Source organism: Lactuca serriola, chromosome 5 (genome assembly GCF_051521515.1).
Source record: "Lactuca serriola cultivar US96UC23 chromosome 5, Lser_US96UC23_V15, whole genome shotgun sequence".
Lineage (NCBI taxonomy): Eukaryota > Viridiplantae > Streptophyta > Magnoliopsida > Asterales > Asteraceae > Lactuca > Lactuca serriola.
The window spans coordinates 282,609,365-282,623,280 of NC_136412.1; the positions used below are offsets into that span (position 1 = coordinate 282,609,365).

Consider the following 13,916-nt stretch of genomic DNA (forward strand, 5'->3'; position numbering starts at 1 on the left):
CGATTTTTTAAAAGGATTAGATGCTTGGAGACTCATATCCAAGACATACCCGTGTTTATGTGTTTCCACCACCGAATCCTTGCAAAAGACGATGATGAATTCAGAATCAGAGCACAAGGACTCAATTTTATAATTAGAAGACCTAATTTTTTTCACAAGAGATTAGTTGCAAATTCAAAATCAAGGCATTAAAGGACTCAGTTGTTGTTCCATCGCACCATCATCCAACACCCATCGCCGCTGCCAACCCTATGGCGATCTTTGATCTTAATCAACTATACCCATCAACCTTCATCTCTTTAACCCTCCCCTCAAATCTCTAGAAACAAAATGTTTGTGATGATCTCAGTGACAATGTCAATGACGATCTTAGTTCACATAGCACATGTTGGCAAGAAAATTGTTCCTTGTACTGAAATCAGGTTCACACAACAAACCATCCAGGATGTACGAGTAGTGGTTTACCCGAGAATCCATTTTCCAGGTGAATAAAGACGGAGGAACAAGGAGGCAGTGTGAGATTTCTAAAGTCGCTGTGTTCATATCTTCCATTTTCAACAACTTTGGCGCTTTCTACCCTCGACAACCATTTCTTTTAGCATATGGAGCCGAAGGTGGTGGAGATTGCAACAATGATTGAGGCATAAGAAGTAGTCATGATGGTGACGAATGTGGTAGTAGTGGTGCGATGATAGAAGATGATGATGGTGGCGTCGTGATGCAAAGGAAGAGGAGAAAAGAAAGTTGAATGATAGGGAAAGAGGTTCGTCGGACTTGAAGGTGGAGTGGGATGATGGGTTAACTTTTAGGGCTTTTATTCCTTTAAGTGTTTATTACATAATTAGTCCATGAGATTTATAAAATAAAATGATAACAACAAATAAGTAAATAGGGGTATATTGGTCTTTTATTCAGACTTAACATCTGAGTATTAATGGTGTCAGTTAAAAGTTAAAAGGAACCAATTGTGTAATTTATCCAAACCACAAAGATACAACCTATCAAATTTTCAAAGGTTGGACTAAACCTGTGAATTCAAACAAACCATAGGGTCCATTTATGTAATTTACTCTATAAAATACATATTTAGTTATAATAGTATCATACAACTTCTAATAGTATAATTGAATATGTTTATCAAATAAACTATTCTAATAAATAAAACAAAAGCAAATTTATTTAGTTCTATAAATTGTTAATTTAGAATGTCCATAATAAAAACTTAAAATAAAATATTAGAATATAAATCAATGAAAAAAATTCACAAATTATTTTAAACGTTCACGATATGAACAAAAGAAAATAATTATTTATCAAAACGAAAGGATTTGAGAAATACTATGGAAAATCTACGATAAAAGGGTATCTTTGGAATGACATGATAATTAATTAAAATGATATATTTTGAATTAAAAAAAAGTTTCATAACTTTGTTGAAACTTAAAAAGCTAGTTTAAGGGTGTGTTTGACAAAATTAACTGATAACTAGTGATTGATGGCTGATAACTATAGTTTTAATTTGTTATATAAATGTTTGAAAAAAGTAGCTCAAAGTTTTTGAAATGTATAAAGTTACATAAAATGATAATTATTTAAAAAAGATAGATATATAAAGGAAATTATAAAAATGGATTCTAAAAGCTCAATAGTTTTTTTTTTCCTTAAACGCAAAAAAAAAAAAAAGTTTTGTGGAGCGTTTCTTTAAACAAAAAGCTAAAAGCTCATATTGTCAACCCTCTTCGATCTTCATGGCTGCTCCTAAGAATAGGGTCGGCTCTTCTAATTATTATTTGAATGAAACCCTAACAGAAAAAATTGGACATAATGTTTATGTGACGAATCTTCTCGGACATTTTTCCCAACAAGAATTGTGGAATACTTGTGAAAAGTATGGGAAGATGTTAGATGTTTTTATTGCTTCTTGATTGTCAAATATGGGTAAGCCATTTTCTTTTGTCAGATTCTCGAAACTGGTGAACATTGATACGTTATTTTTGAATCTTACTACTATATGGATGGGTAAATTGAAGTTGATTGCTAATTTGGCTAGGTTTCAAAGGGGTGAAAAGGTGGCACAGTAAACAATAATTTCAATAAACAAGTTCAAAAAAAATTTCACTCATATGGGAGGTAATGGTAAATCATTTGCATCTGTTTTAAATGCCAATAAGGATGAAAAACCAACAATGGTTATCGGGGAAGACTGTTTAATTCATAAGAATTATGCATTCACTCTTATTGGTGAAGTGAAAGACTTACGATATCTCACAAATTTGAGAGTTATATGTGGCAATGAAGGCTTTGATGAAATAAAATATGGTTATTTGGGAGGAAAATGGGTGTCCATGGAGTTTTTGTCCCTGCATGCAAAGAACAATTCTCGTCAACATGTTGGTGTACGTTCTTGGTTTGTTAAACTTGAAGATTAGAAAGATGATTTTAAATTTAAAAATCGTGTGGTTTGGGTGGACGTGGAAGGGTTACCTCCGTTGGCGTTCATTTCTAAAACTTTTTCCTTGATTGCTAGAAATTGCGAGAGGTTCTCTATATGGACAATCCTAATGACAATAACTTATATAGTAAAAGATTATGTATTTCCACTATTGAGAATTCCGTGATTATGGATTCATTCAAGATTTCTATACGTAGAAAGGTGTTTATGGTTAGGGCAAATGAGGTAACAGGTTGGGCTCCAAATTTTATTTAAGATGATTCTAAGAAGGTGGCCAAGAATAATGAAATCTCGGGTATAATCAAGTGCATTTGGAGGAAGGAGAAATTGAAGACTCGAGAGTGGAGAAAATTTAGAAGGAAGATGATGAATCTTAAGGGGTGGCAGGTACTTTCTAATAAGGTGATGATGATTTCTAGATGAATCAGGAGGAGAGGGTTTCTGAGGACCCATTTGGTATTCACAATTTGTTAGAAAAAGAAAATAGAGAGATCTTGATTGATGAAGAATTGTCTCACCCACTTGGTTTCACCCCCCCCCCCCCTCGATAGATATCATTGGGAAAGTCCTTCAAATTCACAACAAGAAAACTATAAAGTTGGTGATGATGATTTTGGTCTGGTCCCGACAACAGGTTCTTAGTCTTTTCATTCGGTGCAACAACAAAAGAAACGGTGACATCAACAACAAATTCAGCGATAGCAGGCTGATGTCGCCCATGTTGATCAAGCCTCAATGGGGGTTGCTACTGTATCTGGTGGAACTGCTAATGGAAAGGAAAAAGGAATGTGGAGAAAAGGTTCATGTGACATCCCCAAAATCTCGGCCAGAAAAGACCGATTTTCATTTATGCTTTTAAAATAATTTCAGAGTAAATCCTTTTGATTTGAAAGAGTTGCGAAATTTGTTCCCAAAAACAAAACATGATAAAACAATGTTTACCAAAGCATTTCATAAAAGAAATGTATTTTCATTATATTATCAAAACTCGGGGTGTCATGTTCCGATACAGACCAATAAGCATAAACGATAACATTACAAGTCATTCAACAAATATATACATATACAGACTTGTAAACAAAACAACTTGATGGTTCATCCATCTTATGCCCTCGTGCCACTTCCTGTAATACAAATTAAAACTGAGTGGGTCAGGCTTGGGAGCCTGGTGAGCATATAGGGTTTTCAACCCACAATAAATAATCATATTTAATTTTTCACCAACCAACAATAACCCAATTACCCATTCCCGTTATTCTCACTTTATGTCCCTAAAATAACTAACATAAGGGACCTAGACTAAGAATATTTCATCGGGGCGACAACACATGCTTCGGGGGTTCCTCAGCAATATAAGTCAAATAAGGCAACCATGAGGGGGATGGAGTACAGCGAATGAACACCCAAGTTCATTAACACCTACAGGTGGCGAACCTGCTAATGTTTCCACAAGACTATCTAGAAAAGTCCGTGGTCGTCATCTAAACTCCGCTAGATGACTAAATCAAACAACAACGAGGCCTCTCATCTGTTTTATTACACACCAACTATCTACCCATGTTCTACCCAGCATATTAGTAGATAAAATATACATTTTTATACATAGTTTTGAAAACCTGTATAGCATGCTTTAATCAATACATATTCCACATAACAGATGAGGCACACACACACATAACACGTATTTCATAGAGAATAAATCATATCTATGAGATAGAAGAAAGTGAATACACATTCACACATATAAACAACAATATACCTAATACACTCAAACCATACTTGTATTATTATCGTATTTATGAAAGGTAGTATACACTCACTTGATCAGAAGATGATCGGACAGCACTACGACTTGCAGAAGTAGTAATCCTCAGCAGATCTGGAAGATCTTCACAAAAATCGAACTTCTCGCGGGCAGAGCTTCGGCTCGGGAACCGCACTTCTCGGGATCTTCGGGATCTCGGGACTTGCCTCGGGGCTCGAGAATAATACCGGGGCTTCGGGGTATTTGTGGCATGCAAATAGATGCAAAACGGGAGAGAGAAGAGAGAAAATAGCAAAAGAACTCGGCTGCCCTCGCATCCTATTTATAGGAGGCTGGAGCCTCGGAGTACGCGGGGCGTACTGGTCCGAATTCGTCACTGTGTTCGTCATCCGAAGCCACTTGCTGCGAATGTCGACATCTTCGGTGTACGCGGGGCGTACTTCGGATCGGATCGCTGACTCCCCTTCGGATAATGTCGGATTTTCCAATTAAAATTAAATACAAATTATTTAATAAACTTCGGAAATTCATATCTTCTTCATACGAACTCCGTTTTCGACGTTCTTTATATCCACGCGAAGGTGAGACTACGCTCTACAACTTTCGTTTAGACTCCGTCGGCTAATTTTAACTTTATTTTTATTATTTATTTTTAATAGGTCGGGACAGAAAAACTTCGTTATAAATTCATAACTTCTTCGTTTGACGTCCGTTCTCGCCTAACTTTTCATCGCTTCGATACCAACAACGAGACCTTCGATCCTCGTTTAGATTGTTTCGACTAAAAACCGCTCGATCTCAAATCGAGTATTTCGGACTGCACACCGCTAAGCCGAAACTTCGATAAATCATAACTTCCTCATACGAAGTCAGATTTGGGCGTTCTATACATATTCGGAAACCTCGTTTCAACTACTACAACATTATCCAAAGATATCAAGTTTATTTTACACTTTAATTTTGACGCTTATTTTTATTCTTAATTAATCAAACCACATAATTAAGCAATTAAGCACAAAACACATAATACTCAAATAATACACTTTTATTATTTCAAAACGGGTTATAAAGGTTAACCTAGACTGTTACATTGCTAAAAATGGCAAGCCCAGAAACACAGGCGTTACAGTTCAGGTGAATCTTAATCTTCTTTTGGTGAATCAAATCATATTGTTAAAAAACCTAAAGGATTTTCTCTTATTGAAGAGCATAACACTTTTATTGATATTGGTCAAGCAATGGGGTATGCTATGGACGGTTGTTCTAAAAATATTCAGTAGATCATTGAGGTGTATGGAGGCTCGAATGGTTTATTATGAATTATTTATCCTTGAATATTCAAGGAATGAGGAAGGGTCCGAAGACAAAGTTGATTAGGGAGTTGTGCAATCTTTGTGGGGAAACAGTGGTTTTGAATATTCGTGTAGTTTGGCAAGAGGTTTATCAAGGGTATCCTCTGTGTTTGGAATAAGTCTTTGTTCTTGAAACACAAAGTGTTTGTTGATACTAGTTTTATTATTGTATAGGGTATTTGAAGACCTTCTAAATATCGTTTACTAGTGATTCTCATGGATTCTCCATAATTGGCTTTAGTAAAAAGAAAACTTTGGGATCATCTTTCTCATGTTATTGGTGATTGGGAGGGTGAAGTCATCATTATGGGGGATTTCAATGAAGTTCGTTTTGATTATGAGAGGTATGGGTTGGTTTTCAACCCTCCGATATAGATGTTTTTAATAGTTTTATTATTAATAATTCTTTATTTGATGTCCCGGTGGTGGAAATTCCTTTACTTGGGCTGTTAAATCGGGTTCAAAAATGAGCAAGCTTGATAAGTTCTTAATTGCTGAAGGTCTATTGGATGTTTTCCATAATATTCGGGGGTAGTTTTGGATCGCCATTTTTCTGATCACCGTCCCTTTCTCTTAAAAGAATGGGTTTGTGATTATGGTCCGTCTCTATTTAGAGTCTTTGATTCTTGGCTTTCAGTTGACAGCATTGAGAAGGTGGTAGAGGGTTCTTGAAGAATTATAGGGTGGTAGAGGAGAATAGGATGGTTTCTCTAACAAAGAAACTCCAAGTTTTAAAGAAAAATCTTAAGGAGTGGAACGTGCAAGTTAGAGTTGATCGGTTCAATGATAAAGATGAATTGATTAAGAAGTTGTTGGTTCTCGACAAGCAAGTTGATCCGGGATGTGCAACTTCGACAAATTTGGAGAATAGGAGGATGTTGTTTAAAGAATTGATGGGTATTGAGAAGAAAGATATGGATGATTTGGCTCAAAAAGCTAAAATTAAGTGGCCTATCGAGGGTGATGATAATACTAAGTTTTTTCATTGTATTCTCAATAATTCTAGGAAACAGATGGCTATTCACGATATTTTTAAAAATGGTGTTTGGATGGATGACCTAATGACTGTCAAAGCTAAATTCCTTGATCAGTTTAGTGTCAGGTTCGCCAAGCCTACTACTCCTAGGGCTTCAGTTGTACACAATTTTACTTATATCTTGTCTTTTGAGCAGGTTGCTGCTTTGGAAGCTGATGTTTCTTTTGAAGAGATCAAAAAGGCTGTGTGGGATTGTGGTATGGATAAATCTCCGGATCCGGATGGGTTTTCTTTTGAATTTATTAGAACGTTTTGGTACTTGTGCTTATTCCTAAAGTGGTTGATGCTATAAATGTCAAGGACTTTTGTCCTATTAGTCTTATTGGTTGTCAATATAAGATAGTTGGGAAAATTATTGCTAATCGGTTGATTTTTTGTGGTAGATAGCTTTGTGAGCAAGGAGCAGTTTGCTTTCATTACAGGTAGGCAAATCCTTGATGGTCCTTTTATTATGAACGGAGTTTTATCTTGGTGTAAGTTCAAAAATAAATCGGACATGGTTTTCAAAGTTGATTTTGAAAAAGCCTATGACTTGGTGAGGTGGGAGTTTCTTGATATTATGAGTAGGATGGAGTTTGGTGTTAGATGGAGAAACTGGATACAAGGATGTTTATCCTTTTCCCGGGGTTCAGTTCCGGTTAATGGCTCTCCCACAGAAGAATTCCAATTCTTCAGAGGGTTGAGACAAGGAGATCCATTATCCTGTTTCATGTTTATTTTGGTCATGGAGAGTTTACATGTGGCGTTTCAAAAAGTAGTTGATAATTGTCTTTTTTGTGGCATTTCTCTTGATTCTTCTTCCAGCTGTTGTTTATCTCATCTTTTTTATGTGGATGATGCTATTTTTGTGGGTGAATGGAAGGATTCAAATGTCAAAAACATTGTTCGGGTGCTTCACAGTTTCTTTTTAGCTTTGGGTTTGAAAATTAATTTAAATAAGAGTAAGCTTCTTGGTTATGAGGTCCTATTTCGCAGGTTGAAGATTTGGCTTCTGTTATTGGATGTATGACTATGTAGACTCCTTTTCCTTATCTAGGGCTTATAGTGGGATTGAATATGTCCCGACTCTCGAGTTGGAAAGATATTTTTTTAAAGGTGGTGGATAAACCTCAAAATGGAAAGTTAAAACTCTTTCGATGGGATGTAGTCTGACTTTAATCAAGTCAGTTTTGGGTTCTCTTCTCACCTTCTTTATGTCTTTGTATAAGGCTCCTATTGGCATCTTGAATTTGTTGGAGGCTATAAGAAATAAGTTTTTCATTGGAGCTTGGATGAAAAAAAAACGAGTTGAGTTGCTTGGAAAAAAAATTATCTCACAAAAAGAATGGAGGATTGGCAGTTAGTAGTCTTTTTTATTTGAATAGAGATCTTCTTTTCAAGTGGGTTTGGCATTTTTTTTAATAACCCAAACTCCCTTTGGGTGAAAGTGGTTAAATGTATACATGGTGAAAAAGGGTTTTTTGGTAGTCACTTGCCTAAGGGGAGTGCCTTGATGTGGCTAGATATTTTGAAAGAAGTTAATCATTTGAAGGATAAAGGCTTGGACTTAATGTAGTTTTGTGTTAAGAAGGTTAGGAATGGTTTTCTACTACATTCTGGAGTGATAGTTGGGTTGGTGGCTCTTCTCTTAAAAGTTAGTTTGCGAGTCTTTTTAATCTAGAGTTAGAAAAACACGGTTCAGGCAAAAATAGAGCATGACTCCTTTCTTTCTTCTTTTCGCAGATCTCTTAGGAGGTGTTGAATCTCTTCAATGGGATAGTTTTAATCGGTTGATGGAGTATGTTTCTTTGTCTCATGCTTCTGACAGGGGGTATTGGAATCCTTCTGGATTGGGGGAGTTCTTGGTTGCATCCGCTAGATCTTTCATTGATGAAAAAACTCTTCCTTCTTCCTCTACTAAGACTAAGTGGAGTAAATTGGTACCAATAAAGGTTAATGATTTTTCTTGGCGTTTGGCTCTTGATAAGCTTTCTACTCTCCATAATCTTTTAGCTTGGGGTTTGGATGTCTCGTCCTTGCTTTGCCCTATATGTGATTCCATTTCTAAAAACAGATATCATTTGTTCTTTAGTTGCCATCTGGTTGTGGACCTTTCTGCTAAGGTCCTTAGATGGTGGGGTTTGGTAACTGTTTGTTTGCTTCATTTGAAGATTAGTTGATTTGCTTTTCTTCTATTCGATGTTCTGGAGAGACTAAACATTGGATGGACAGAGTTTTTTATTCTCTTTGGTGGCACGTTTGAAATTACGAGAATTCTCAGATTTTTGCTTCTTCAGTTCCGAGGCCGACAGTTTTATTTGATAATTCCATTCCTAAAATCTTTTTTTGGTGTAAGACCAGGTCTAAGAAAAACTTAAATTGGGCCGATTGGTTTCAAAACCCCCAACTTGCTATTTATGCTTGTTGTTTACTTTGCTTGACTAGTTTCTTGCTATTCCGTTTTGTTTAATAAAATTTATCCGCTCTAAAAAAACAAAGTTTTTGGTTTAAATCAAACGTTTATTAAAAGTTAAGGCTTAAAGGCTTCAATAAGCCCTAAGTAAAAGACTAATATTTAAGAACATTTTCATTGGAAGCTTATTTTATAGCTTATTATTGTTTGATTTATTTTATTTATAAACTATTACCATTGAATCTAATGATTTATTTTTTTCATCCAATGGTCAATATATCATCATGTTTAGTATATTTAACCCCATTATCTTCTAACTATATTTCATTTGACCTCTTAATTACATTTTAGTTTAAATATTTTTAATTTATTTACTAGTTAATTATTTCTATTAAATGTTTAATGATATTTTATTTATGAAATATAAATTTATAACGATTATATAGTAATTTCAATCTTTATTATAACTTCGTATTTTATGTCTAAATGATAGCATGATGAATCATATACATAATGGACTAGTTTAGATCGGTCTTAACCGCATGATTATGAATTCATTTTGTTGAATAGAATAGTAAATAAATATCATAATATATTAATATGAAACTCGATAGAGGTAATTTCAAATGAAGAATTTATACAAAATCCAAACTATTGTCATTGAACCGCTACAAGATCAACAATTTCATAAGCTTGGGCCTCTATTGCTGATATAAAAACATCTATTTCCATCGATGTCTATAAAATATGATGTGTGTTTAAAAAATGATCAATTAAATGGAGATAATTTTATAGAACATTTTAAATATATAGTGATAGATTAAGTAAAATTAATGTAACATATGGTTTTCATGTATTTATATTTTAGTCATTGGCTTAATTAAAGTTTTCATATTTGGCCCTTTATGTCAAAAACCTTGCATTTCAGCTCATACGTTGGGCGTACGTGAGGTACGTGCAGCGTACATGATCGAGCCTTGGAAATGCGAAACTCATGCTAGTACGTTGGGCATACATGTGGTACGTAGGCGTACTAGCTCAGGCTATAAACCCTAAAATTTAGGATTTGATCCCTATTTAATCCACCTTATGCCTCCATTGGACATTACTTATCAGCCTCCCTTCCCTCTAAACCCTAGCTACCGAACCCTAGCCTTTAGAGTGAGGCTCTTGGAGTCTTTTGGAGATTTTGTGCATTCTTGTGGAAGAAGAAGGTCCTTGAAGAAGGTGATGTTTCTTGCAAGCTTGTAGATCCTAAAACTCATTCATCTTGTGCATCTTTTGAAGGTATATAGTATATACATTGCTGGTGTTCTTTCTAGATCTCCATAGATGGGTTTTTATGGGCTTTTTGTCCCAAATCTTGGACCTTTGTGAGTATGGAGTACTCCAGAGCATATTGGCTGTCCTTTTAGATGTATTAGAGTGCTTAGATTCATAAAAATGGTTGCTTGATCATTTCCCTTGGCCTATGCATGAGTTAAGTGACTTAAGGTGTTGTGGAAGTTAGAGTTTTATGTATTAAGCCCTCTCTAGCCATGCAAAGACTTAAATTCGGTGACTTCATGGGTTAAGACATTCTATAATGGTCAAATCTGAAGTTAGGATATGTGTCTTAATGGATTAAGACATAAAAGTTGTTAAGTTGGGACATTAACAAGAGTTGGTGATACACGTTGGGGTTCTCATCTTCGTTCCGTTTGTAGTTTGCTTAACATGTTTGATTGTACTCATGTTGTGCTCCAAGGAATAATTGATGACGTATCTACTACTTATTCTCAACGCGGAGATTCTGATGCAACTTATTGTTACCTGAAATCATATGAGTTTGTGTTTATTCTTCACTTGACGAAGGAACTAATCGGAAAAACTGATATCCTTTCTCAAGCTCTACAAAAGAAATCCCAAGATATTCTTAACGTCATGGAGTTAGTTTCAGCAACAAAGAAGGTCTAAATGATTTCAGAAACAACGGATGGGATTCTTTACTTGCACATGTACAGTTTTTTGTGAGAAACATCAAATAGATATGCCATATATGAATGCTCCATATACTTCTACTCGATACCGGCCTCGAAAAACAGATAATCATGTTACTTTTGAACATTTTTATCGAGTAGATTTGTTTACATTTACATTGGACAAACAGTTACACGAGTTGAATAGTAGATTCAATGATCAGGCGATGGAGTTGTTACGTCTTAATTCTACTTTAGTTTTAAAAGAACACCCTAAAGTGATTAACATTGATCAGATTTGTCTTCTTGTTGAGAAGTGTTATCCTGAAGATTTTACGGAGCAAGAGAGAATTCAATTACAATATCAATTGGAGATTTTTTATATTGATATGACAAAGAATCACAGGCTAAGTGGTGTATCAACTATTGCTGACCTATGCAAGGGACTTGTGGAAACTCAGAAACGTAAGGCATATTATTTGCTTGATAGAGTGGTTCGGTTAATCTTGACACTTCCAGTTTCTACCGCTACAACAGAGAGGGATTTTCTACAATGAAAATATTCAAGTACCGTCTTCGCAATAAGATGTCAGATGACTTTCTCGCAAACAATTTGGTGGTTTACATAGAAAGGGAAATTATTGAAAACATTGATTCAAAATCAGTAATTGATGATTTTAAAAACCTTAAAGGTCATCGGGTTGAGTTGTAATTTTTTTTTTGTGTATTGTTAGTGTTTAATTGCTAAAAAATTTGGTTTTTTGTGTAAGAACGGTAACTTTAGGTATTTTGGTGTTTAAATGCGGAAAAAAAATATTTTTTATGTGTAATAACGTTAATTTCAGATTTTTTTACTTTCGAACCTCCAAATTATATGTTCAAGCTCAGCTCATAACATAGACATATGATCTTGCTAAAGTTTAAATATATTTCGTATTTTCAAAAAATACGTTATTTCAAAAAATACGTTACTTGCCCCGCTTAGAGGGGAGAGAACCTGGCGGAGGGGGAGTATTAGAAGAGGAGGTATTCCAACTCAAGAATCTACTTTTATATTTTCCGATAAAAATAAAAAACAATCTTTTTCACATATTGTCTTGATTGACCGTGACTGACATCAAACAGTGAAAAAAGATTTTTTTTTTCAATGAAAACAAACACTACCAAATTAAGATAATAGCCCATCAATTCAACCAAGAGTTACCTGATCCGGCCTTTTGATTTTATTAGAAGATTTTAATCATAAGATAATCGCTTATCAATTCAACCAAGAGTTACCTGATCAAACCTCTTGATTTTGTCAGAAGAATTTAATCATAAGATAATTCAATCAAGAGTGTTCAGATCACTTGATTTTGTTAGAAGATTTTAATCATAAGATAATTCAACGAAGAGTGATCAGACCAATTGATTTTGTTAGAAGATTTTAATCATAAGATAATCGCTTATCAATTCGAAACTGTTGATTTATTATTATTATTATTATTATTATTATTATTATTATTATTATTATTATTATTATTATTATTTTGAGTTCTATGACGTGCTAGATTAAACTAATCGAAGGAATTACAAACTTATTAAAAGAATGTTTGATTTGAATATAAAGCATACATCTACAAACAACTCTGTTGGGTCAAATTGGAATTACCCTTCGTGCACAAACATAATCTCAAGTAGATACAGAAGTAATTTCGTTTGAAAAAAAAACAATCAGCAGCTCCTCCTATCTCGAATCACGAATCACGTTTCTCACTTAATGAACACAATTTACCAGTATAACAGGAAATTAACAAACACAGAGCTGCAATTGACACTGAGAAAATACCTTCTCTACGGTGAAGAAGCAACTAGATAGCCCCCTGCTTCGAGGCCATCTTCGTCCAAAAACAAGTCATCCGTCTTCCTCAAAACAGCGTGAATCACAACAAGTACAAGTCCACCCAAAATCGACAACAGTATGTTCATCGTGGCGTCAGTCAGCAGCAGCAAAACAATCGTAACAACAGATAGAAGCCCAAGCACCACACGATCATCGATCACACTCTGACAAATCGTTAGAGGTTCGTCGCGGAGGAAGTAGAGGAACAACCACGCCGCCATCAACACCGTGAATACGATCAACGAGGTCGGATTCCATAACAGGCTCAGGAACAAAATAATGAGCACAACAATAGCATAGTTCATGCGGAAGTATCCAATGTTCGTTTTAATTCGAGAAAACGCGTCGGAGACGCTTTGAGGAAAGTTGATCGAAGCGAGGTTGAACATCTCCTTCCATGGCCGTCGGGTGCCTAGTCCTGTTTGTATGCGGTCTCTTGCGCGAGTTAGGAATTCGAGATTCGTACCTCCGCTAGATGACGTCGGAATCGTGCCGTACGTCGTCATTTATCGCCGGCAGTTGAAGAAACGGCGGCGAGGGTTGGGAGTAGTTGGTGCCTGAAATAGGGCGGTGGAAGAGAGAGGGAGATCAGGGCGTAGAGGTGATTCGCATGTGATCTCCATTGATTTAGGCGCGTCACTCTGTTAAATAAACAAATTGCTTCAAATACCCTACTTCTATATTCTAATTTTCTTTTAAGTGTCCTTTTAGAGAAATTAAATATCCTCTACACGTTTAAGAAATTCATAATAGATCAAATTTCCCAAATGGTACTTTTGTTTATCAATTTTTCTCATATATATATATATATATATATATATATATATATATATATATATATATATATATATATATATATATATATATATATATATATATATATATATATAGTATTTTTTCTTGAATTTCATGCATTTGATATCTTTTTTTTTAACTTTCTCAAACCACATTCATTTGAAACCCCTCTTTTTTAACTAATGCAACTCAAAAGTTTTCTTAATTATTATTTAACACTCAAAAGTTTTATAACTTATATTATGTTTAATTAGCATTTAGTGAAAAGTTTACTATAAAAAGGC

The 13,916-nt window shown here is 34.9% G+C and overlaps 2 protein-coding genes and 1 pseudogene across 2 annotated transcripts; 2 read left to right on the forward strand and 1 right to left on the reverse strand.

Annotated features, from left to right (window-relative positions):
* Positions 1-6,270: 6,270 nt before the first annotated feature.
* LOC145050557 (uncharacterized) lies at positions 6,271-7,614 on the forward strand. Its single transcript, XM_078998783.1, has 2 exons — positions 6,271-6,802; positions 6,989-7,614. Exons 1-2 carry the CDS (start codon positions 6,271-6,273, stop codon positions 7,612-7,614), a joined length of 1,158 nt encoding a protein of 385 aa, XP_078854909.1.
* A 3,099-nt stretch (positions 7,615-10,713) lies between these two features.
* On the forward strand, positions 10,714-11,512 carry LOC145050558 (uncharacterized). Its single transcript, XM_078998785.1, has 2 exons — positions 10,714-10,947; positions 11,147-11,512. Exons 1-2 carry the CDS (start codon positions 10,714-10,716, stop codon positions 11,510-11,512), a joined length of 600 nt encoding a protein of 199 aa, XP_078854911.1.
* A 1,020-nt stretch (positions 11,513-12,532) lies between these two features.
* LOC145054480 (PRA1 family protein F3 pseudogene) lies at positions 12,533-13,478 on the reverse strand (annotated as a pseudogene).
* Between the last annotated feature and the right edge of the window lie 438 nt (positions 13,479-13,916).